Raw genomic sequence first — 25,132 nt, 5'->3', positions numbered from 1 at the left:
GCCGGGGGAGGTTCCCACCAGCGGGGATTAAAGCTGGTCCCCAACAATGGGGACCGGGCACGATAGCCTCGCTGGTGGGGGCAGAGGCCATTGAGGCCTCACCTTGGGGGTTGGGACTGGCGATCGAGGCCGGGGGGTGGGGAAGTCATCAGGGGCCAGTGCGTATGCGCCGCTCTCAGTACCAGGCACACTGCCAGCCTCCCGGGCAGGATTAGGCCCCGTTTCCCCCCTTCCCACTACCAGCGTGAATTCTCTGGCGGACTCGGTGACAAAGGAGCAGCGCTCCAAAAGCTAATGGTATCTGCTGCCAAATAAACCTGTTCGACTTTAACCTGGTGTTATTAAAACTCTTACTGGACTCCGTGAAGCACAGAGCACCGGAAATTCAACTTAGTTCACCCAATAAATGGATGGAAAAATCTCCCATTTTGGGGGAAATTCACTTCCATGGTGTCTTCTGATGACTTCAAAGCTGATTGCCAGTCAAATAATGGGAGGAAGAAGGTCTTTTGATTTTTTTTTTAAACCTTTCGAAAGCAGGGGATTTTTTTGAGCCAAAACTATCTGTACATTTAATCTCAGTACCAGAGGACTTTCCAACACCTTTTTCCACAATTGTGATGTATTATGGCACATTTTCCAACTGAAAAGGTACTGTAATGCTTTTTAACACAAAATGGTGGTCAATATATTGGTCAACTTACCTTTACAGGACAGGACTGTCTGATGAATCACTGCTTCAGACAATACAGCACATCATCTAGTCATGACATTTGAAAACATTCTACATTTGTGTTTCAGAATGTTCTGACGACTCAGCTTGTTTCCTACCTTGGTCACAAACTGTCCAAGGAAATGCATTTTTTCAGGACATTGAAAAACCATGCAAGCACACAAAAGTAGTGTCTGAGAGCAAATACAGTTTTCCTATGGTCCTCAGAATGTGAACCCTGCCCTTTGAAGAGATGAGTAAATCTTTTGCACCAGGGTTTCACCAATCTGCAAAAAGGCTGCACAAAATGACATCTGGGCAGCAGAGGAAATTTGTTTTTTTAGTTTAAAAAAAACGAAGTTCACTGTTTTGTAAGTCAGTTCGCACCTCCAATGGGAGAAAAAAAAATCTGGCCCCATGTTTCAGTGAGCTGGCCCATTTAACTTGACGGATGAGTGGCTCATGAATAAAATGCAAAAGTACCATATGATTGCATTAGAATCCCTACAGTGCAGAAGGAGGTCATTTAGCCCATCAAGCCTGCACCAACAACAATCCCACCCAGGCCATACCCCTGTAACCCCATGTATTTACCCTACAAATCTCCCCAACTGTGCCACAGTGCTGCCCTGCTTTTGGTGAAGCAAGAAGCTCTTCTTGGCATGTAACAGAGCTATAACTGAATCTAGGCCGCCTGATGCTGTTTATTAAAACTGAAGGATTTTTTAGATGCTCTGATCTTATTTCTGACATTTACAATTTATAATTTTGAGTGTCAGAACTTGATGCTGCTTAACATCCAACTTATGGAATAAACACAGCCCTGGCAGTTTTACAAGCAGAACCGTTTCCTTCGTGAGGTCATGATACACTGAGAATGCTAAGGAGAGGAAAGCCTGAATCATTAGAACTTTGCAGCATGCATCTTTTCTGTAAAATATTTTCTTCAAGTTTTTACTGAGTGGTAGAAGATAGATTGTGAATCGTTGAACATATTTTAGTTAAGTGTACGTGTTTTAAATTGATATTTAACATATTTGTAATTTTGCTATTGAAGTATTCATCGTTTACAACAGCTGCATGTTTGATACTTTCAGAAATTCCTAGTCCTAAACAGTGCAATTCGTACATTGTGTGAGAATGCACAGCAAAATATCATCCAAAGTCATGTCTTTGTCCGTTGATACACCTTACAATCATGCTGTCACATAGAGTTGCTTCTGCATGTAGCAAACATTTTTAAAGACTGATTGCTGTGCACTTGAATTAGATTAGAATCAGAATACTTAACACCTAAATTAACTACATTTCTGATTTTTCATCGATTAGATCCTGCGTAGTGCCTTGAGAAAACTTTTACAAAAGTTATGATTGACAGAAATTGACTGTGTCATTTCCCTGCTTTTATATGTCTTAAAAAGGAAATGTGTAAATATTTGGTCTTTAAACATTCTCGTTTTGGCGCCATCAGCATTGTCATGCTCTTGCTTTGCCAGACAAGACCCATTGTGGTGTTAACAACAATAAGACTTTTGAGTCACATTATTCTTTCAGCTTCAAACCCCTAGCTGAATATCTCAGTTCCTGCACTGGACACTTGATCTGGCCGATTTTTGATCCTTCCTCTGCTTGTATCTTTGACCTTGGCTGTACAGGTTAAGTTCCAATTGTCATTTCAACCCAGAAATCAATCTTTCAGATATTGGTCTTTTATTTTTCTATCAATTTATTTGTAGAAACATGTTAAATAAAATTACATGACATGTTGTACACATTAAGTTCTTAGTTGCATTTGTAATTGTGTTGCTAAACAAGGTAACTTATTTCATATTGGCATAATCTTCCTATGGTATGCATCAATTCCTCAAATAAATGATGCTGGTTCAGAAACCCCAAAGGAACCTGTATAGTTTCCAAGTTACATGGTATAATTTAAATTCCAGTATAATTAACAAGATGGAAAGCCAGTATTAGCATTTGCTTCAAGTCCCAGGTGAGGTTCCTCAAAAGTTTGAGATGAAACATCCCAAGGCCTTGTTCATCGTGGCCGGGGACTTCAATCAGGCCAAGCTCAAGAGTGTCCTACCAAGATACCACAAACACATCTCCTGTTCCACCAGAGGCCAAAACATCCTAAACCACTGAGGCACACATATCAAACATGCCTACCACTCTATTGCCTGCCCACACTTTGGCAAATCAGGCCACAAGGCTGTGCTCCTGCTCTGGGCTTACAAGCAAAAACTGAAATGGGAGAATCCGTCAAAGAAAGTCATGCAATGTTGCTCTGAGGAATCGGATGATCTCCTACGGGACTGCTTAGAATCAGTAGACTGGTCAGTATTTAAAAACTCTGTAACCAGCCTGAACAAGTACGCCACTACAATAACTGATTTCATTTGTAAGTGTGTAGAAGACTGTGTGCCAAAGAAGCAAATCCGCATGTTTCCCAACCGGAAACCATGGATGAACAGGAATATTCACTGCTTGCTAAAGTCCGTGTCTGAGGCATTCAAGCCTGGTGACCCTGACCTATACAAGAAAGCCAGATATGATTTTAAGGAGATCCATCAATGATGCCAAAAGACAGTAACGGACCAGGCTGGAGCCCCCGGCTAGCCACACCGACCCCTGCTGACTATGGCAAGGTCTGCAAGACATAACAGGCTACAAGATGAAAGTAGGTAAAATCGCCGGTTTCAATGCACCCTTCCCCAATGAGCTCAATGATTCTATGTCCATTTTGAGCAAGAGGTCAGTGAGGACGCACCCTCCACCCCGGAAGCTCAGATATATCTTTAACCGGGGTCACCATTGCAAACATCAGAGCAGCCTTCTCAAAGGTCAACCCACAGAAAGCGACTGGCCTGGAAGGGGTACCCGAACGAGCACTCACATCCTGCGCGGACCAGCTGGCATGGGTATTTGCAGACATCTTCAACCCCTGTTTACAACAATCTGAGGTCCCTATCTGCTTCAAGCAGATGATCAACATCTCGATACCAAAGAAAAATCAAGCAGCGTGCCTTAATGACTATCGTCTGGTGGCTCTGACATCCATCATTACGAAGTGCTTCGAAAGGTTAATCATGGCATGAATCAATTCCGGCCTCCCAGATTGCTTGGACCCACTACAGTAGCCGACTGCTGCAACAGTCCACAGCAGACGCCATCTCCCTGGTCCTGCACTCAACTCTGGAACACCTAGATAACAAAGACACCTATGTCAAACTTCTATTTATTGACTACAGCTCAGGCTTCAACATCATTATTCCTACGAAACCCAGCTCCAAACTCCATGGCTTGAGCCTCGGCTCCTCCCTCTGTGACTGGATCCTGAACTTCCTAACCCACAGACCGCAATCAATCAGTAAGGATAGGCAACAACACCTCCTCCATGATCATCCTCAACACCGGTTCCCTACAAGGCTGTGTCCTCAGTCCCTTACTATACTCCTTTTACACCTATGACTGCGTGGCCAAACTCCCCCTCCAAACCGATGTACAAGTTTGCTGATGGCACCACTGTAATGGGTCTGATCTCAAACAATGACGAGACGAAGTACAGGAAAGAGATAGAGAATCTGGTGAACTGGTGCAACAACAATACTCTCTTCCTCAATTTCAACAAAATGAAGGAGATAGTCATTGACTTCAGGAAACGTAGTGGAGGACATGCCCCTGTCTACATCAATGGATATGAAGTAGAAATGGTCGAGAGCTTCAAGCTTTTAGGTGTCCAGATCACCAACAACCTATCCTGGTCTCTCCATGCCGATGTCATAGTTAAGAAAGCCCACCAACGCCTCTACTTTCTCAGAAGACTAAGGAGATTTGGCATGTCAGCTACGACTCTCACCAACTTTTACAGATGCACCATAGAAAGCATCCTTTCTGGTTGTATCACAACTTGGTATGATTCCTACTCTGTCCAAGACCGCAAGGAACTACAAAAGGTTATGAACAAAGCCGAGTCCATAATTCAAACCAACCTCCCACCCATTGACACTGTCTACACTTCCTGCTGCCTCAGAAAAGCAGCCAACATAATTAAGGACTCCATACACCCTGGACATACTCTCTTCCACCTTTTTCCGTTGGGAAAAAGATGCAAATGTTTTCTGACGCATACCAACCAACTCAAGAACAGCTTCTTCCCTGCTGCCTGACTGTTGAATGGTCCTATCTCGCATTAAGTTGATCTTTCTCTGCACCCTAGCTATGACTATAACACTACATTCTGCACTCTTTCTTTTCCTTCTCTACGTACAGTATGCTTTGTCTGTATAGCGCGCAAGAATACTTTTCACCATATACTAATACATATGACAATAAATCAAATCAAAGGTTATATATTCGGGTGAGACCCCTTGATTTGTTACCATCCAACTGGGATGCTCCTGAATTGTTACAAACCTGGGTGAGGAGCGATGACTGGCTCCATGTCTTTATTCAACCTAGCCTCTGCTGATAATAGCAAAGGTTTAATCTAACATCGTTCCCTTTCCCTTGGATACCATTTCCAGACCCAATAGTTATGTTTAAAAAGGAACCAATTTAACCAGGCTTTCTTGAGTTAAAGTGGAGTAAGTTTATTCACTACTAAAAAGTAAGGAGAAATGGTAATACAAATACAGCTACATTCATGTGGATTAGAGATAAGAATTGAGTCCAATAGTCAGTAAATATAAACCACTGTGGCACAGTGGTTAGCACTGTTGCCTCACAGTGCCAGGGACCCGGGTTCAATTCCGGCCTTGGGCGGAGTTTGCGCATTCTCCCCGTGTCTGCGTGGGTTTCCTCCGGGTGCTCCGATTTCCTCCCACAGTCCAAAGATGTGCAGGTTAAGTGGATTGGCCATTCTAAATTACCCCTTTGTGTCCAAACATGAGGAGGTTAGAAAGATTAGCCATGGTAAATGTGCAGGGTTACGGGGATTAGTCGGGAGCTGGGCCTGGGTAAGATGTTCTTTCGGAGAGTCGGCACAGGCTTGATGGGCCAGATGGACTCCTTATGCGCTGAAGGGATTCTATAAATAAAAAGTTACACTAGAAGTAAATTATGAATGTTGTGATTTGCACAGGTTGATTGCAGTAGCTGATTTCTGCTTGAAATAGTTGATTCTTCATGGTTTGGTTTTTAAGAAAGATTTTAGTTCTTTTACCAGCTGCGATCCTTCTGCTGGCTGATCAACTTTCATAGTCAGAGAGAGAGTTTTAGATGTTTCTGCAATAGCTGGCTATTTTTGCAGGGACACTGCCTCGGTTACTGTATCACCTTCAGTGTGGCAAACTCACAACACACACACACCCCACCCTGCCAGGGCTTTTTGCAGTCCAATATTCCCATGTATAATTGCAGTGTTTTTTCTCCATCAGAATACAGTGCTGTCAAAAGGCTGAATATCTAGTAAAAACTAAATAATGGAGCAAAATGCAACTAAATGTAACTGAGAATATTTGTTGTACCAGCAACTGAAACTACATACTTTTTTTTTCAGAAGACTACTTTTACAGGCCAGGTCCCAGCACTCTATTATGTCATTTTATATAGGCAAGGTGCACACTATGGATGGAGCTTGGCCAGACAGAGATATTGTTCTCTGTAAATGAGTCCATTGTATCTGAATCTCCTCCTCCTCCCCTACCACCTTTGCACCTCAGTAAATTATGTGCAACACAGTTCAGGCAACTATAGTTAGAGGCTTGATTTTACAACTTGTTCCTGCTCCACTGAAGCACTACATCACTAGTAAAGCCTTGGATAAAATGAGGACTGATAAATTTGGACATTTCTGTTTGTGATATTAATGCAAATACACTTAGCATGTTGATATGACAGTCATCTCTCTGTTCAGTATTTGAATTGAGCCATTTAAATGAATTAACACTTCCATTAAAATAGCAGAGAAATGTTTTACAAACCTATTCAGCATTTCTGTGCAATAGTATTGCTTCCATAGTTTTAATTAATTAATTGCTCAGTAACACGGTAGTTGCCGTTATAGCAAAATACCTCCAGCTTCAAAATTCACTTCTTTAAAAAAAAGTGTCATGCCACCGAAGACATGTTTAAATCTTTAAAAACAGCTTCAACAACCTCTTACCATTGCCTAATTGTGAGATCGATATTGTTTCAGGTTTAATTACACAACACCATTCATTAGCAGGAAGGATGAACGGTTCTAAGCTACTCCCAATGTTACCTGATCACAAATAGTGTTTTAGAACAGCTAATGTGACTCATCTGTCAGTTAATTTTGCTAAAGGTAGCAGCTAGTTTCTATTTGGTATTGCTCCCCGAATAACACACATAGAGATTGAGAACTTCCTCTGCATGTGGCGGCACGGTGGCACAGTTGTTAGCACTGCTGCCTCACAGAGCCAGGGACTCGGGTTCAATTCTGGCCTTCAGTGACTGCGTGTGGAATTGGCATGTTTTTCCCGTGTCTGTGAGGGTTTCCTCTGGGTACTCTCCCACAGTCCAAAGATGTACAGGTTAGGTGAATTGGCCCTTAGTGACCCAAGATGTGTAGGTTAAGGGGATTAGCAGGTAAATGCATGGGGTTACAGGAATAGGGCCTGGATGTGATGAGCTGTTGGAGAGTTGTTGCAGATTCGATGGGCCGAATGGCCTCCTTCTGCACTGTAGGAATTCTATTCTATGGAATTGCAGATATGTGTGCACTTTGTATCAATCTGACACTTTTCAAGAATATCAAAAGTTCAGTTTCAGATTGCAAAAGAAAAAAGTTTTCAAAGAATTAAGAATGGCTACATATTATAAAAATAAAGGACTAATTGAGCAGTTGAAGAATTAACCTGATACAGGCAGTTAATAAAATACCTTTCACAACTAAATATCCCAGAAAAGGCAAGCTGACCTTTGGTCATGAAAATATGGTTATAAAATCTGAATACAAATTTGTTAGTTTATAATGGCGGTTGAATAGTCAATGACAATAGAAGGAAATTTTTTCTTATTCAACAAAAGCAAACTTCATTCAACAGAATCCTGTGAAAAAGAGAATCAGAAGTTTTGCATTGAAGAACTTCCTAAACTGCATACGTACAAAGCCTCTTTTTATAATGCCAGGAAATCGGGTGAGACAGACTGTATGCTTTATGCAGGCTTCCAGAAATTGCACTAGGTCTCAAAATTCCCAGCCCAGAAGAAAAGCAATCTGCTTGTTCACAGCTCAGTTGTTGGGAGACAGACACGTGTTCAGACGTTTTAGTCGCAAATGATCTTTTACTGACCAGGGAAAAGAAAAATTACTGAGACTCAATCTGCCATATAATGTTTGATTTGCTACATACACTGAATTAAATGACAATCAGGTTAATTCACTTTCATTTGTGCTTATTGCTTGGATATACTCTCAAACACTATCATAATGTTGTACTTGAAAAGAATACATTATTAAATGTGGACCAAGGGTGGGATTTTCTAGCCCTTCCCACTGGCGGGATATTCCAATTCCACCGATGGCGACCCATCCCCATGACGGGTTCTCCAGCAATGTGGCCGACGAGCAACACAAATGGCCGTTGACTTGGGCGGGAGTGAAAGATCCCTCTGATGGCCAATGGCGAGCTTTCTCTGCAGCCGGAAAACCTGCCACGGGAGGGGACGGAGGGCAGAAAATCCAGGCCCAAGAATTGACAATTGAAACTTGTTAACAAAGTGATGACAGTGAAATATATCTGGGATTAACTTTTATCAAAAAATTATAAACCGTTCTGACTCAGCAGAGAGTTGATGGTCATGAGTAATGTTTGTGCTAATATGTTTTAGGTCTGCTTAACTTCATCTTTAGTACATACGTTGGGCAGAATTTTCCGGCTCTGTCCACCACTGGGATGTCTGGTCCCACTGAAAGTCAATGGACAATTGGCGGGTCTTGCCATGACGGGGCTGGAAAATCCCGGACATTGTTTTATTATGCATTATAAATATCAATACATGCATGTGAGCTGCACAAGAACAGTATCTGAATGAATTATGAAATAAATCCATGTAAAGTTATGACTTGTCACGAAAAATCAGGATTAAGGAAAATCCCAAGGCTTTTTATACATATATAAAGAGCAAGAAGATAACCAGGGAGAGGTTTGGTCCACTCAAGGACAGGGGAGGGAATCTATGCATGGAGCCAGAGGAAATGGGCGGGCGAGATATTAAATGAGTACTTTGTGTCAGTATTCACCAAACAGAAAGACTTGGTGGATGATGAATCTGGGAAAGGATGTGTAAATAGTTTGAGTCATGTTGAGATCAAAAAGGAGGAGGTATTGGTGTTCTTGATAAACATTAAGGTAGACCAGTCCCCAGGGCCTGATGGGATATACCCCAGAATACTGAGAGAAGCAAGGGAGGAAATTGCTGGGGCCTTGAGAGAAATCTTTGTATCTTCACTGGCTACAGGGGAGGTCCCAGAAGATTGGAGAATAGCCAATGTTGTTCCTTTGTTTAAGAAGGGTAGCAAGAATAATCCAGGTAATTACAGGCCGGTGAGCCTTATGTCAGTGGTAGGGAAATTATTGGAGAGGATTCTTAAAGACAGGATTTACTCCCACTTGGAAATAAGTGGACATATTAGTGAGAGGCAACATGGTTTTGTGAAGGGGAGGTTGTGTCTCACTAACTTGATCGAGCTTTTCGAGGAAGTGACGAAGATGAGGGTGGGGCAGTGGATGTTGTCTATATGGACTTCAGTAAGGCCTTTGACAAGGTCCCTCATGGCAGACTGGTGCAGAAGGTGAAGTCGCATGGGATCAGAGGTGAGCTGGCAAGGTGGATACAGAACTGGCTCAGTCATAGAAGACAGAGGGTAGCAGTGCAAGGGTGCATTTCTGAATGGAGGGCTGTGACAAGTGGCATTGTAAGAGTTTTAACAACACCAGGTTAAAGTCCAACAGGTTTATTTGGTAGCAAATGCCATTAGCTTTCGGAGCGCTGCTCCTTCATCAGATGGAGTGGATATCTGACGAAGGAGCAGCGCTCCGAAAGCTAATGGCATTTGCTACCAAATAAACCTGTTGGACTTTAACCTGGTGTTGTTAAAACTCTTACTGTGTTTACCCCAGTCCAACGCCGGCAGCTCCACATCACAAGTGGCATTCCTCAGGGATCAGTGCGGGGACCTTTGCTGTTTGTAAGATATATATATAAATGATTTTGAGGAAAATGTAACTGGCTTGATTAGTAAGTTTGCAGACGACACAAAGGTTGGTGGATTTGCGGATAGCGATGCGGACCATCAGAGGATACAGCAGGATATAGATTGGTTGGAGGTTTGGGCAGAGAGATGGCAGATGGAGTTTAATCCAGACAAATGTGAGGTAATGCATTTTGGAAGGTCTAATACAGATAGGAAATATACAATAAATGGCAGAACCCTTAAGAGTATTGATAGGCCGAGGGATCTGGGTGTACAGGTACACAGGTCACTCTGAAAGTGACAATGCAGGTGAAGAAGGTAGTCAAGAAGGCATACGGCATGCTTGCCTTCATCGGCTGGGGCACTGAGTTTAAAAATTGGCAAGTCATGTTGCAGCTTTATTGAACCTTAGTTAGGCCACACTTAGAATATAGTGTTCAATTCTGGTCGCCACACTACCAGAAGGATGTGGAGGATTTGGAGAGGGTACAGAAAAGATTTACCAGGATGTTGCATGGTATTAGCTATGAGGGCATTAGCTATGAGGAGAGGTTGGAGAAACTTGGTTTGTTCTCACTGGAATGTCAGAGGCTGAGGGGGCGACCTGATAGAAGTCTAGAAGATTATGAGGGGCATGGACAGAATGGATAGTCAGAAGCTTTTTCCCAGGATAGAAGAGTCAATTACTAGGGGGCATAGGTTTAAGGTGCGAGGGGCAAGGTTTAAAGGAGATGTACGAGGCAAGTTTTTTTACATAGAGGATGGTGGGTGCCTGGAACTCACTGCCAGGGGAGATAGTGGAAGTAGATACGATAGTGAGTTTTAAGGGGCGTCTGGACAAATACATGAATAAGATGGGAATAGAGGGATATGGTCCCCGGAAGGATAGGAGATTTTAGTTCAGTTGGGCAGCTTGGTCAGTGCAGGCTTGGAGGGCTGAAGGGCCTGTTCCTGTGCTGTAATTTTCTTTGTTTTTTGTATTATATATTATCTTACCACGTCGCGAAGAATTATCGAGTGCTTTGCATCAATTTTATTTTTGAAATGAAGTCACTATTAGTAGGCAAGTACACCAGCAAACTCATGAACAGCAAGGTCCCGCAAACAGTAATGAGATGAATGCACACCTAACCTGATTTTAGATGAACTAGTTGTGGGAGGACTGCTTGTTCTAATTTCAACATAAATTTAACCCATTTTCAACTTTTGCAAATACTACCTGAATTTTGTTTCTCACATTTAACTAGCAAATAAAGTACCTCAAGTTTAAAAATTTACATAAATCACATAATAGCTACCATCTTATACAAAGTTTTGTCCTTTGCACTGTTGTTGCACACATCAATAAATCACTTGGACAATAAAAGTCGATTTACACCAAATACTGATGAGACTTGCACCAACTTGGATCCTTGTTTCCATGTGCGCTGTGTATCTGTCTTACATGTGTGTGCCCATTCCCTTTCCATTTGCTCCTAAAAATGTAATTCCCTTGGCTGTAGCTTGCAATATAGAAAGCTGCTGAGTTTCCCTGGTCATAGTGGATAACCTCGAGCAGCAGTGGCTGGAACTCTCCCACTTCGCACGGCACAGAATCAGCACTGGTGAGAGTCCAACAATTGAAATCTCCGTTGACCTTGGTCAGGTGGGAATTTCCGGTCTTGCCGGAGTGGGGCCGAAAAATCCCGCCCAATGTGTCTGGAGTGGCTGGTTGCAAACTGCATTATTTCACTATGGGCTAGAGCAACTGGTTATGTGACACGAGGAAGGTCACTGTTTGAGGAGCTGGCATGATGATTCCCTGAAAGAGCACAGCAGGTGCCCTCTTCTATGGAACATAGAAACTAGAAGCAGAAGTAGGCCATTCGGCCCTTCAAGCCTGCTCCGCCATTCATCTTGTTCATGGCTGATCATTGAATTCAATATCCTGATCCCTCTTCCTCCCATATCCCTTCACCCCTTTAGCCCCAAGATCTATATGTAATTTCTTCTTGAAATCAGTCAACATTTTGGCCTCAACTACATTCTCTGTGGTAGTGAATTCCACACATTAACCACCCTCTGGGTGAAGAAATTTCTCCTCACTTCAGTTCTAAAAGGTTTACCCCTTATCTTCAAACTATGACCCCTAGTTCTGGACTCCCCCACCATTGGGAACATTCTCTCCGAATCTACCCTGTAGAATTTTATACATTTCTATGAAATCCCCTCTCACCCTTCTAAACTCCAGTGAATATAATCTTAACTGACTTAGTCTCTCCTCATATGACAGACCTGCCATCCCAGGAATCAGCCTGGTAAACCTTCACTATACTCCCTCTATCACAAGGACATCCTTCCTCAGATAAGGACACAAAAATTGCACACGATACTCCAGGTGTGGCCTCACCAATGCAATTGCAGCAAAACATCCCTATCCCTATACTCAAATCCTCTCGCTATGAGGGCCAACATACCATTTGCCTTCTTTACTGCCTGCTGTACCTGTGCGCTTACTTTCAGCAACTGATGCACGAGGACTCCAAGGTTTTGTTGAGTATCCACCTCTCTTACTTTACACCCATTCAAGTAATAATCTGTCTTCCTACTATTGCTACCAAAGTGGATAACCTCACATTTATCCACATTATACTGCATTTGCCATGCAGATGCTCACACACTCAGCCTGTCCAAATCACACTGAAGCATCTCTGCATCCTCCTCACAGCTCACCCTCCCACCTAACTTTGTATCATCTGCAAATTTGGAATTCCCTCTTCCAAATCATTAATGCATAATGTGAACAGTTGGGGTCCTAGCACAGATCCCTGCTGAACCCCACTAGTCACTGACTGCCAATCAGAAAAATACCCATTTATGCCAACTCTTTGCTTCCTAGCCGCTAACCAGCCTTTTAGCCATCTCAAGACATTACCTGCAATCCCATGTGCTTTAGCTTAACAAAATAGTCTGTTACGTGAGACCTTGTTGAAAGCCTTCTGACCACTCTCCTCAAACAGAATGCACATTGCTTTGCCAAGAAGCTAGTGCAGGATCTCTGTGACACTTTGAAAGCCCCTGTGTATATTGGCATGGCAGCAATCCAAGGTACCTTAGCAGTGATTTGTGCTCCCATAGCCACAGTCTGAGACAAGAGTTAGCCTGCAGTTGAAGGGAGTACACAGAGAGAAGCAGATGGTGAAAACATCTGCAGTGTATAATTTAGTATTGGGAAGGGGAGAGAGAATTCAAAAGGGAACGAAAGGATTGGATATGAAAAGTCTCGCAGCCTAAACCATGATGCTGCCACTGCCAATGGTGGCAACACACTTTAATGGGACAAAAGGCCTGCTAGTGGCAGCTTCCACTTCCAGTACAAGCCTGTTGTCATTAGTTCCTTTTACCGGACCCTGCAGAAAAATGTAGCGTTAAAGTGTTGTCAGGTGTTTTGAAGCATGTGGCTCAATTTGTGAGATGTGAAAAAGTAAAGGATGTGTGAAAATGAGGTGCAATGGAGTGTGTTGCAATAACTGTAGAAGATCGAAGTCCAGTCATTTCTGTCAGTTATCTTATTAATAAAGGCCGTAATGGTGCAACTGTGAACAGAGAGTAGTGGGGATTCTGACTGTCTTAGTTTCCATCAATGATCAGGATAATTTCCAGATTCCAACTCTGATTGTTTTTTGAGATCTGCCACATATTCAATCTTATGGGAACTGGACAGTTAAGAGGCTGCCTTCTGGAGGCTCATCCAATTCAGGACAGCAGCCTGGCTGCACAGATGAGAGGACCATTGGGAGTGCTCTAGGTGGCCAGGTGGCCCAGCTAGAGAGATGGGCATTACTACTGTAGGTGGTTGACTCAGGAAGCCCGACAGGAGAGGGACATGGCTTATTACAGAACGCGGAGCAAAACCACTACTGTGGTGTATACACACACTAGTCCCTGCCTTCAATCCTGGATCTGCCCTATGAAAGGCTCAAGTAATGAGTTCCAGCTGGGCAGGCCTCTACCTGTTACCAGGGGAACTCGTACTCAATGAGCCCCACAGGGAGATCATTCAGTGATTTCCTCATGGACGTTGTGGGGAACTGAGAGGGCATCTCAAGATGGAATTGTCTCAAAGCTTGCAAAGCAAAAGCTTAAAATAAGCTGCCAGGCCATCATTGTGGACAGAGAACTCTCCTAAGGGTAATCAATGGTAGCAGCTGTAGCTTCTGGCACCTACAGTTCAAGGGATGGAGTGACGCGGAGTTAGATGAGGCCTTGCTGGTCCCCTGAAGACCACCTCCAGTCACCTACTGGCTTCAGCCTCGACAGGAAGTCCATCTGCTGCCAGTGAGATCCTGGTAGCATCACCAGTTTGTCTGGTGGGTGGGAACCTAATTTAGGCTGATTACCCACCATTGTTGGGCAGTTAGCTGTTGGTCTCACCCTGTCTCTGACAAGATTGCTAGGAGGTGAGGTTGTAACAGAGAACTGTCTGAATGCGTGATTTTCAAAGATTTGTCCCTCACCTCCCCACAGATGAGAGCAGTGTTCTTAATTAATTCTCATAAAGTCACTGTATTTCCTGTGGTAATGCAGCCATGTTCAGGTCCAGTGTTCTTGGCAGTGACATGCTCTACAGTTTTATGAGTTGATACCGAAGAATTTCTGCTCCCTTTGCGGAAGAGAGTGTCCATCCTCAAGTCTGCTGCCTGTGCAGTCTCCAAAGAAGCATTGGAACGCCATGGTGGTCTCTCAGTTCTTCCTTTAACCATTTCCTCAATCGAAATGTTTAAAACGCCAGGAAGCATTTTAGAGACACTGACTTTCATTACGTTGTGCTGCAGACATTCAATATCAAAAAAATCTTGCCTTAAAAGTAAAACATTAGGCCGAGCCCATTCAGTCTCTTAGGCGAGGGTAAAAGATTCCATAACACGACTCTGAAGAAGGTGTCTTGGTCAGTATTATCCCCAATCAACACCACAAAAACAGGTTATCTGGTTATTACCACATTGCGATTTGTGAGAACTTGCTCTGTGAAAACTGACTGCTGCATTTTCAATTTTCTTTAGTAATGACATTTCAAAAGTACTTCATTTGCTTTAAAGCACCTTGGGGCATCAGGCAGTTGTGAAAGGCACTATATACATTCAAGTTTTATTCAGCATAGATTTTTGTGTTCAAGTCATGGAATGGGACCTGAAACCTTTCGATTCAAAAGTAAGAGTGCTGCCCACAGAATCACGACTGTTAAGGATTGCCCCCTCCTTACAGTGTGCAGCTAATAGCATGGTGTGGGAGAACTAGGGGCGGCACATGGGGTAGCACGGTGGCACAGTGGTTAGCACTACTGCATCACAGCGCCAGGGACCCGGGTTCGATTCCCGGCTTGGGTCACTGTCTGTGTGGAGTCTGCAATTCTCCCTATGTCTGCGTGAGTTTCCGCCGGGTGCTCCCGGTTTCCTCCCACAGTCCAAAGATGTGAGGATTAGGTTGATTGGCCATGCTAAATTGACCCTAGTGTCAGGGGGATTAGCAGGGTAAATATGTGAGGTTACAGGAATAGGGCCTGGATGGGATTGTAGTCGGTGCAAACTCAATGGGCCAAATGGCCGCCTCCTACACAGTAGGGATCCTATTCTATGATCTATGAACTAGTTGCACACCAGCACAAATATCATTTGCTGCTTTAGTCACTTGGAATCAGTGTGCACAATGCTCAGGGTATACTGATTCCAAGCACCATTGGATTTCTATGCCATCTGTTCTCTCGCAGATGTTTGTTGACTCTGCGGACTATTTCGAGCATTTTCTGTTTTTGTGCCAGATTTCCAACATCTACAATTTTTGTTTTTCCTTAAGAGAGCAATTTGGCAAGCCTGCCCATTTGAATACAAAAAAGTGGGTGCAGTCAACTTTTAATAGACTATTAAACTGTCCATCCTGCCCATGACAATTCCCATGGCGGGCGGGATCGGAACATTTACCCCATGGTCATTCCATTTCTGATTCATCTATGCACATGCACAATTAGTTAAAGATATATCGAGGTGACGAAACATTTTACTCCTTTAGCTGTAGCTGTAAGTTAGCTTAAGTTGGATAACATAAAGGAGATGCCAAATTGGAATTCTGTTTTTGAGGTCATTTTTAGTGAACACATACTTTCTATTTATGCTTCCTTCTATAAATAGGAAATGATGGCAATTGATGGAATTTCTGAGAGAAGTTATGTTCCTTTCTTGCGGTGGAGCTGAAATTAGTTTCTTTCCAAAGTGCTATTTAACTTTTAATTAGGTCCATGTTAATTATTCTGGCAACAATTGTGGCTTTGATTATTTTCTATTAAGTTCATTCTGCCTGCATTGCAGAACAAACTAATAGAAAATTAAAGTTGAGAATTCACGTACTTGCACCATTGGATGGAATTGGAGCTTCCCACTATCTCACAGCCAATCATATGCAATCCAGTACATTACTATTTTGTTAAGAGTGTTCAAGATAAGTAAGAACGAGTGGTTACAGTGATTTGAGGTAGAAAAAGCATACAGCTTAAATAACCAAGCCAAACACTGTTTGAGTTTTCACGAACGCTCTCTCTGAGTACTTAAAAGCCAGCAATCCTGGTTATCCAAATAATGTTTTTAAACCTGTGGACAAATACTGATTTCTGTATGTAAAGTCCATGCATGCTGCATCACAGTGCTGGCTTGAGTCTAGCAATTACGTTATTTAAGAGTATGTGAGCAAAGGAAATGTAAAATAAGCAACAATAAACCTGGAATAAATATAAAAGAGGATAAGGAAATCTCGTAATGATGCAGACCGTCTTTTTACTATTTCCTCACCAGCTTTCTGGAGGAGATTCAGACTGTAGCATTGATGAAACTGATGACGGCTCCAAGAAGAAAAAGACAAAGAATTTGTAAGTTTGATCCTGTATTTTATGAAGGTTGCTGTAATAAGTTCTTCATTTATTTTTGTTAGTTTGGAAAAAACATTTTACTTCTCATTTCAATTTTACAACATTATTCCCCATCTTAACAGGAGATTAATAATTACTGATTTTAATTAGTTGGCTTACTTTTTCTGGGTTCTTTCTGCTCCAGAAGGATTGCACTATTCAAAGAGTGAGTTGTAGGAACAGACTTTCTCCTTACTGTTTCAGTTAGATTTAAAATGTTTCTGTTAAATGTTCAGTAATGCTTAGATTTGATTAGGATCCTACCTTTCCAGATATTTTTCTTTGATTATTTGAGGAAGAATAGCCAACACATACAGTGATGGATCCTGCAGCAGCGGCAGAAGTAAATACATCTTAGTGATTTTTGGTTTCATTACAAGCACTGATGGACAGAAGGTTCAGATTGGGGGCAGGAAGGATGAAACATGATCCTGAGACCCTGCCACATTAAAACAACACAGATGGGCAGGAGTTAAAGATGCAGCTGTTTCCAGTCAATAATGATGAGGGGATGGAGCCCAGACAGATATGGGCTAATAGTCTGAAACAATCAAGTGCAGAAATAAAAATGTTTTTTTGAAAACAATTCCAATTATACAGGTTAAAAATATTTTCATATTAATTTATATGGCTGTAGCCGTGGAAGTATATACAGATTTGACTTTGCATGATTTTGAATTTAGATGCTTCCTTTCTCCGATATGGACCTCCTTACAAATGTAAACCCATGAAATATAATAACCAGGTTTAAAACTAATAATATTCCATAATCCATTACAGTAGTTCAAATTTATATTTTTTGTCATTTGTATTTGTTAGAAAATTCATGGTATAGGATTATTGGTTCAAACTGAAAAACGATTCTTAAAATAACAAAATTACCTTTACTGCCTAGTAGAAATTGAAATAATTATTCAAAGAGGTTGAGAAACAGTCCAGTGTGAAATACCCGGGTGCACCAGAAGGTGGAACCAAGAGCACAACAACCAGCCGTGGACATGCATTTGCAGTGAGCTCAAAAAATATCTATTGTTTGACTTTACTCATGCCCTGCGTAGATTAGAAGAAAAGCGATTAAAGAGTATGAAAAGTCTCAGTAATTGAAGCTAATGTACAAAAGGGGTGGTTGTCTTATGTTTTTGGTAGAAATAATTACAATTCCCCCCCATAAAGCCTTAAATTGAATAGTGTAGTCTGATTGGTTCATGAGTTGGCCTTTATCCAGCCCACACTTGCTACTTAATCTGCCTTCCTGGGAGAGCATCAATATAACGATCCGTCTCAAAACACTGCAGTCGTGCACTACTCACAGATAGAGTTATCCAAATGCTACACACAATGGTTGACTTTTCAGAAAAATATTTGGAAAGGTAGGATCCTAAGAAAACTTTATTTTCTGTGGTAAAAGTTAATTGTGGGAGCTTGGTTAATTTTAATGAATTTTTGGTATTTGTTGCCTTTAATGGATTTCTAGTGTTAAAAATGCCTGGGATACAATTTGAAATTCTGTAGTCCTTAAACATTTACTATTATTACAGAAATGCTAAGATTAAATGTCTGTGAGATGTAATTTTATGGCCAGTTAATCCTTGCAGCTAGAAATACAATTACATTCTGCTGAATTCTGCAACAGAGATTTAGTTTTTGTAGTTTGAGCTTCATGGCAATGGTCATGGGACAGATCATGTTTATATATGCTTGCCTTTAGGGCTTAGCTTAAATGGCAAGGAGCTCATTTTATTTCTAAATATATTAAATTACAGCTGAGCAGTTGTTGAAGGATCATGTCTCAGCAGAACTTTGAGAAACATGACCGAATGCACTGTGCCAGTCATTCTTATACTGTTATCCCACTGTAATGTTTTATTGCAGTTTGTTCTCACTATTTTGCTATTTATTGCTGTTGTTTACCTGCTGAATTTGCAGCCATCTGCATTTGTATATTATCAATGTATATTTGTTGTGTTTGAATACTATGATGCCAGAAACCCTTTCCTAGAAACCTAAGGCAACTTGTCCTTCCCTTACAGAGCATTATTGATAGATTTATGAAGTTTTAGGCTATTATGTCTTTAAGTGATGGAAGATGGATTGATTGGATTTTTAAAAATAAGAATCCTGCAACTGATGTATAAGAAGATGAAGCATTTGTCATTGATCCTTTTTTAAAAAAGGATCTACAAACTCAATTAAAAGATTGAAAACTTGGGATGAGGATTCAATTCATAATTCTTGTGCTATCAATGTACTTTGGATATTAAGATTAGAATTGCATAGTCAGATGCTATGAATGGATCAGTGAACTGAATACAGATAAAATGTTGTTAAAGACATAATGTTCATAAATTCCTTTCAGGTGAAGAGTTTAAATATCAATAAGGAGTGGAGAAAGCTGTACATCAAGAAATCTGAGTTGGATATCTTGTTAGCTTTTAAACAGTTCTCCGTTGCACTGTAAATTGAAGCACCAATCACTTCCCTTTTGTGCCACTCACACCATCAACCACGGGATAACATAAACAGCAGAATGTAGTGTGGTCAGTGATCCATCAGCTGATGGGTGGTGTGTTACCCACTCAAGGGACATTGAACTTTTGTATAAAGAACATAGCAAAAAAAATCATGTGATTTCTTATAAAAATGAGTTTGTGAAAAATAATTAGATTTTAGGTTTATCAGAATTTTTCCACAGCACTGGATAAATCTTTGCTTATAAACTGTTTAATTCAGTTATCATTTCAACATCTTGTTTTCAAATCCAGGTTTAAATAAGTTTTCAGAAGCTGATGCAGTTCTATTTAGCTTTACCATTCTTTCAAACCTTTTTTTGCAAAACTCTTTTTCACTCATTTCTCTCATGGCACGGAGTAGAAGCAAGAAGCACCCATTTCTGTTTTTGAACCTATTATTTGACATTTTACCAATTGTCAACAATTTGTAGTCAGGATCATTTTGATATTGATTTGTATTTTCACTTTTTTTAAAAATCCCAGTAGTCTTACAATTGCAAGCTCCCGCCAAAAAGCTATTTGATTTGTTGCTATAGTAACCAGTTAAAGGCGTAGACATAAATAGCCACCGTTTGTTTCCTGTTTGAGCATTTCAGTTGTAAGTGTACTTTATTCACCAGAAGTAGGCAGGCAGACACTGACACAACTCTGAGTCAAGCCTACACTCCTTTCAAAAACGTGGGCATACAGGGCAGTCACTCCCACTTCCTGAAAGCAAATATCATGAGCCAGACGGCAATTTCAGCATAGAAAGGAATCCATGCTGCTCACTGCACAGTCCAAATGTTAGCTCCTCTGCAGGCCAGGGGATTATTAAAGTTAGGGGATTTTCATGGATCACAAAGTTGTCTGAAGACCCTGAGACTATAGGGACAAAAGAAAACTTACTGTAATATTTGAGGAGACTGAACAGAGCTTAATAACCACATTCTTGAGAAGCCATCGTGAATCAAATGTGTGTTCAATTAAGAGAAGGGAGATATCTTCAAAACTAGTCTGAACAAGTCGATTCAGAAAGATGCCATTTTTCAGAGATCTGTCAAAGCCACAACCACATGAGTTTCATTCAGAAATGCTTTTAAGTTTGCTTCAGCGTACAAGTCCTGGTGGGGGCTTGCATCGACGGCACACCATGAAAGAGTAAGTTGAGCATGAACTTGCCTAAGTTTTGAAGATAGAAGAAAGATACAAATGTTTTGTGTGAAACAAAATCTTTCGGTATTATCCTAGTGTAAAAGTTGCAGCAGATTAGTGGATAAGATTTGAAGTGTGGGGACTTAACTTATTTTAGTTAGTAAATGAGAATGTTTTGCTTCAGTGGCAGGTCATGTCTCTGTGTACAGTATTGATCCAATAAATATGTTTTTCTACTTAGTCAACAATATATCATTCTCAAATAAATAGTTTCTCAACATTTACCAGTGTATTTTGTCTGATTTTTTTCCTTAGGGCCAAAGATATGAAAAACCGTTTGGGATTTTTACGACGGCGGAATGAATCTGGTGCAGGCAGCAATGCAACAAAACTCGATAAAGTCATTAAAACTGTGAAGTAGGTCTTGAATTTTTGTTTCTACATTTTAAGTTAAAACCTTGCTTTTTGTCAGACCATTTTGGCTGGTAAAATGTAATCATTTTGCATTTTGATTTATATGTAATTTCAAAGGCCAAGTAACAGGGTCAGAGGATCTATTAGTCAATAATGGTGAAATGCATTAACTGCATTGTAAATTTGAAGCACCTTTTCAAAGAGAAAAGTGAAGAATAATGATTATATTTATTATCCAGTGATCATTCAGTCTCACTTTATCAGTGAACAGAACCTGATAGGAAAGCTGAACTTACAATCAATTAACCTATCAACTTTCTGGAATCTAACCAGGCAGTGTTGGGTTTTGTGAGCACCGAGTCTGTCTTGAAGTAATTTTTCTGAAGAGGTATATTAGCTGTGCTATCTAAAAGCAGAATATGCGCATACTGCTACACATGCAGTATACAAAGACAGCTCTGTAGCTCACCTAGGAAAATGTGGTTCTGCACATGACAGCATGTTGTTAGGAGTACTGGAAACATGCCTAGGAAAATCTGCATTTGCCTGCAAACCTCCACAAGAGATTTATTTATCTATTAGCTGTCTAATAGATGCCAATGAGACAGTGTTGTAGTCATGCCCTGTGATACACAAAATCCTACAACATAGCCACAGATTTGAAAGGTGGAAGGAAAAATAGGTAAATTACAGTAAATCACTTTGGGGATGAATTGATGGAACAAAAATCTAGGGCAGCTTTGGTAACTGAGTTGCTTTAAAGCTGAAGTAATTACTGACCAACCTGAAAAGCAAGTTTGCTGTTGTGTCATAATGTCTTCAGGGTTGCTGTTGATGATTAGCTCTACATGGGAAGACAACTGGACTAGCCAACCAGATGATGGGAATTTTGCTGCCAATTGAATTGTCAAGCACACAATTTTAAAAGGTTGTCGAAATGTGCTTATTAACAAACTGCTGTACCTTTGCCTGCAGACCCTCTTCAGAGGAAGCTCTAAAATGGGGAGAGTCTTTGGACAAGCTTCTTATCCACAAATGTAAGCAATTGCTTATGTTTTAATAATTCTGTATTACATACAAGAAATTGGATTGTTATTGCATTGATAACCATTAAGCATCCTTTCCTGTGTAATTTCAAAGATATTTGATTAGATGTGAAGTAGATCTTATTAAATTTATTATTGATATTTTAGTGTTTAATATTCTATACTAAAGCTCACAGTGTAATCATTTGTGATAATATTTTGAATAAACTGAAAAGCATCAATAAATATTGTAGAACTTAGACTCACTGGTCCTGTGTCTTATAACTTGTGGATATTATATGTCAACGTCTTGGCCAGGATTTTGCAGCCCCTCCTGTGTGGCGGGATATCACAGCCCTGCCAAAGTAAATGACAATTTAAATAACCCGCCCAATGCACTGGGGCGAACACCCGCTATGGTGGGGCCATAAAATCCTGGCCCTTATATTTCTTTCAAAAGCCACTTAATTTGCCTACTTGAGTTTTTTGTTATGAATATCCAATGCAGAATGAATTGTATGTAAAGTAGTTTTGCTTGAAATAAATTCAACTGTATGCATTGATGCATCTTTATTGTTACATTTAAGTGTGATCATGCAATAAAAATACCAATAATTGGTATTGCATTGATTGTTCAACCTTTAAGCACCATTCCCGTTGTAGTTTCAAAGATATTTGATTAGATGTGAAGTAGCTCTTCTGTTAAAATGTTATCAACGGATGATTTGGTTGATAATATGCAAAGGCTGAAGCTCATTTTTTCTGTTGCATTAATGAAAAGAGCATGTTCAATTTATCATAACTTCTGCATATCTTCAATTTGTTTTACAGATGGTTTAGCAGCTTTCCGAGCTTTTTTACGCACTGAATTCAGCGAAGAGAACCTTGAGTTCTGGCTGGCGTGTGAGGATTACAAAAAAACCAAGTCGCAATCTAAAATGACTTCAAAGGCCAAGAAGATTTTTGGGGAATATATTGCCATTCAATCCTGTAAAGAGGTAAGCACGGTTCTTTGGATTTTTAAAATTAATGATGCTTCAAATAATCATAACAATTCTGTATATCCATACATTTTTACTGAAATGCTTTGAAGGTTGGATATAAAATTAACTATTTTCTGGGATTTCTTTTAGGTTAATTTAGACTCCTACACAAGAGAACACACCAAGGAAAATCTTCAGAAAGTGTCACGGTCCTGCTTTGATCTTGCTCAGAAAAGGATATATGGTTTGATGGAAAAGGACTCTTATCCACGGTTCCTGAGATCAGACCTGTACTTGGATTTGATAAATCAGAAGAAACAGAGTGCATCATCGTAGATGCACGTCTCGATATTCCTTGCAGGGACCTGGGGCAAATTAAATGCTGTGTTTACATCATTGGAGAGAGAGGATCACTATTGTCGTTTATCTCAGAATTGAAACCCACTTAAATGGGATTGAATCAGAAATCTGATTGCAACGGAAGTCAGGTGCTTGTGAGATTAGTGGACTTGGACAGTTTTTTTTAAGACAAACAGTCAGGTACTGTTATATTGTGAGTCCTGCTTAGAGTACCTAGCTCCTGTCTGCTTCTGGTATATTGTGGGTTTTAGGACACCCTTTTATATATTTGTTGTGTAACAACAGCATGAAGACCTACAGAACCGCGGCAGAGACACAGTTAATTTTGCACTTCCCATGTGCCAAAGTACCCATCTTTCATTTTCTGGAACAATGTATCCTTCCACTGCAGCAACAGGAGCCCTCTTTTGTGGGGTACAATAATAACTATAATATAAGACAATTATAAAGGACCAAATCACCATTAAAAGCTGTGCTTTCAAGAACTTTAGAGTTTCTGTCCATCCTCAAAGACTGAGCTTGCAAATTCTGCCTCTTCATGGCTTATGAAAATTGAGACTGTGACAAATATGTTAGGAGAAACTACTTTGAAGAGGCATTTCTGCTGATAATATCATGGCACTTCCTACTTTCTTTTATGAATCCATGTTCTAAGGTGGTACTAGGTGCTCATGCAACAGAAATCTATTAAACAGCTTTGTCATGTGCAGGGGAGGACTGAGCTATTTATTACTATAATCAGATGCTTGATGCATTTCTAATGGGAAATATTCCTTGTTTTCCTTTCATTTGTTGAAGTGCAATATTTCAGAGATATTTCCTTACCTTTCATTAATTATCACTTGTAATATTTTCTGGAGTCTGTACAAATTATGTTGAGATCTGAAAGTTAATTTCCAGTTAATGTTTAACTTTAACTGTATATACCCCAGCAGCAGGCAGCTGGGGCTATTCCAGCTGTATATATATTGTTTCTTTCAAATTTTGAGTTTAATAATCCTAATATGAGACAGTAGATTAATTAATATGTAAATACGAATCGTCTCAATGTACAAGGGGGACATAGCCGGAATGGTTTCCTTTCATTGCAGTTGCTTGTAAAGGAATTCAAGGAAGATGTATTTTGTCAATTTCCATTGTTTACAGTGCAGTTTCTCCAAGAAACAAGAAAAAGACCATTTTATGTCCTGGTAAATAAACAATTGGTAAAGAGCACTTGTTATTCATTCTTGATTTATCCACGTTTATACCTGGATGTTACCGTTACTTACTAAGTTTCTTAATGAATTAATCTCACTCAGATGATTTATTACGCTGTATCATATAATATTCTCATAGAACTGGAAACCAATGATCCTCATCCCATTTATAACACTTGTCATATCGTAATTTAAAAAAATCATTCTTGGGATTTGAGTATCTGCAGGTATTTACCCATCCTTTTTTGCCCCGAGGTGGTGGTGGTGGGCCACCTTCTATTTGACAGGACTAGCCATTTCAGAAAGTGGTTAAGAATCCACCATGAACGTCGGGGATTGGAGTGGTTAGCACTGCTGCCTCTCAGCGCCAGGTACCAGATTCAATTTGGCCTTGGGTGACTGTGGAGTTTGCATGTTCTCCCCGTGTCTGTGTGGGTTTCCTCCGAGTTCTCCAATTTCCTCCCACAGTCCAAAGATGTGCAAGTTAGGTGGATTGGCTATACTAAATCGCTCTTAAGTGTCCAAAGATGTGTAGGTTAGGAGAATAGTGGGGTTATGGGGACAGAGCATCTGTCGGAGAGTCAGTGCAAACTGGATGGGCTAAATAGCCTCCTCCTGCACTTTAGGGGTTCTATGATTCCATGTTCTATGAAATATAGACTAGACTAGGCAAGACAGGTTTCCTTCCCTATAGGGTA

At 40.6% G+C, this 25,132-nt stretch overlaps 1 protein-coding gene across 6 annotated transcripts in view; it reads left to right on the top strand.

Moving 5' to 3' along the window:
• The window catches only part of rgs3a (regulator of G protein signaling 3a), a 253,454-nt gene extending 229,004 nt beyond the window's left edge, over nt 1-24,450 (top strand). For 4 of the 6 annotated variants that reach the window (XM_078226603.1, XM_078226604.1, XM_078226605.1 and 1 more), the window contains 5 exons: nt 16,697-16,770; nt 20,769-20,870; nt 21,843-21,904; nt 22,724-22,890; nt 23,026-24,450. In XM_078226603.1, coding sequence (XP_078082729.1) covers nt 16,697-16,770; nt 20,769-20,870; nt 21,843-21,904; nt 22,724-22,890; nt 23,026-23,211 — 591 coding nt within the window. In that variant the 3' untranslated portion in view covers nt 23,212-24,450. Of the gene's footprint in view, nt 1-16,696; nt 16,771-18,083; nt 18,180-19,955; nt 20,460-20,768; nt 20,871-21,842; nt 21,905-22,723; nt 22,891-23,025 lie in introns of those variants that run through there. The other 2 variants (XM_078226607.1, XM_078226608.1) reach the window with 2 other exon arrangements.
• The last annotated feature ends 682 nt before the right edge of the window (nt 24,451-25,132 follow it).

The sequence above is a fragment of the Mustelus asterias genome, chromosome 13, assembly GCF_964213995.1.
Source record: "Mustelus asterias chromosome 13, sMusAst1.hap1.1, whole genome shotgun sequence".
In the NCBI taxonomy this organism is placed as follows: Eukaryota; Metazoa; Chordata; class Chondrichthyes; order Carcharhiniformes; family Triakidae; genus Mustelus; species Mustelus asterias.
This window is presented reverse-complemented; position numbering and strand designations above follow the sequence as displayed.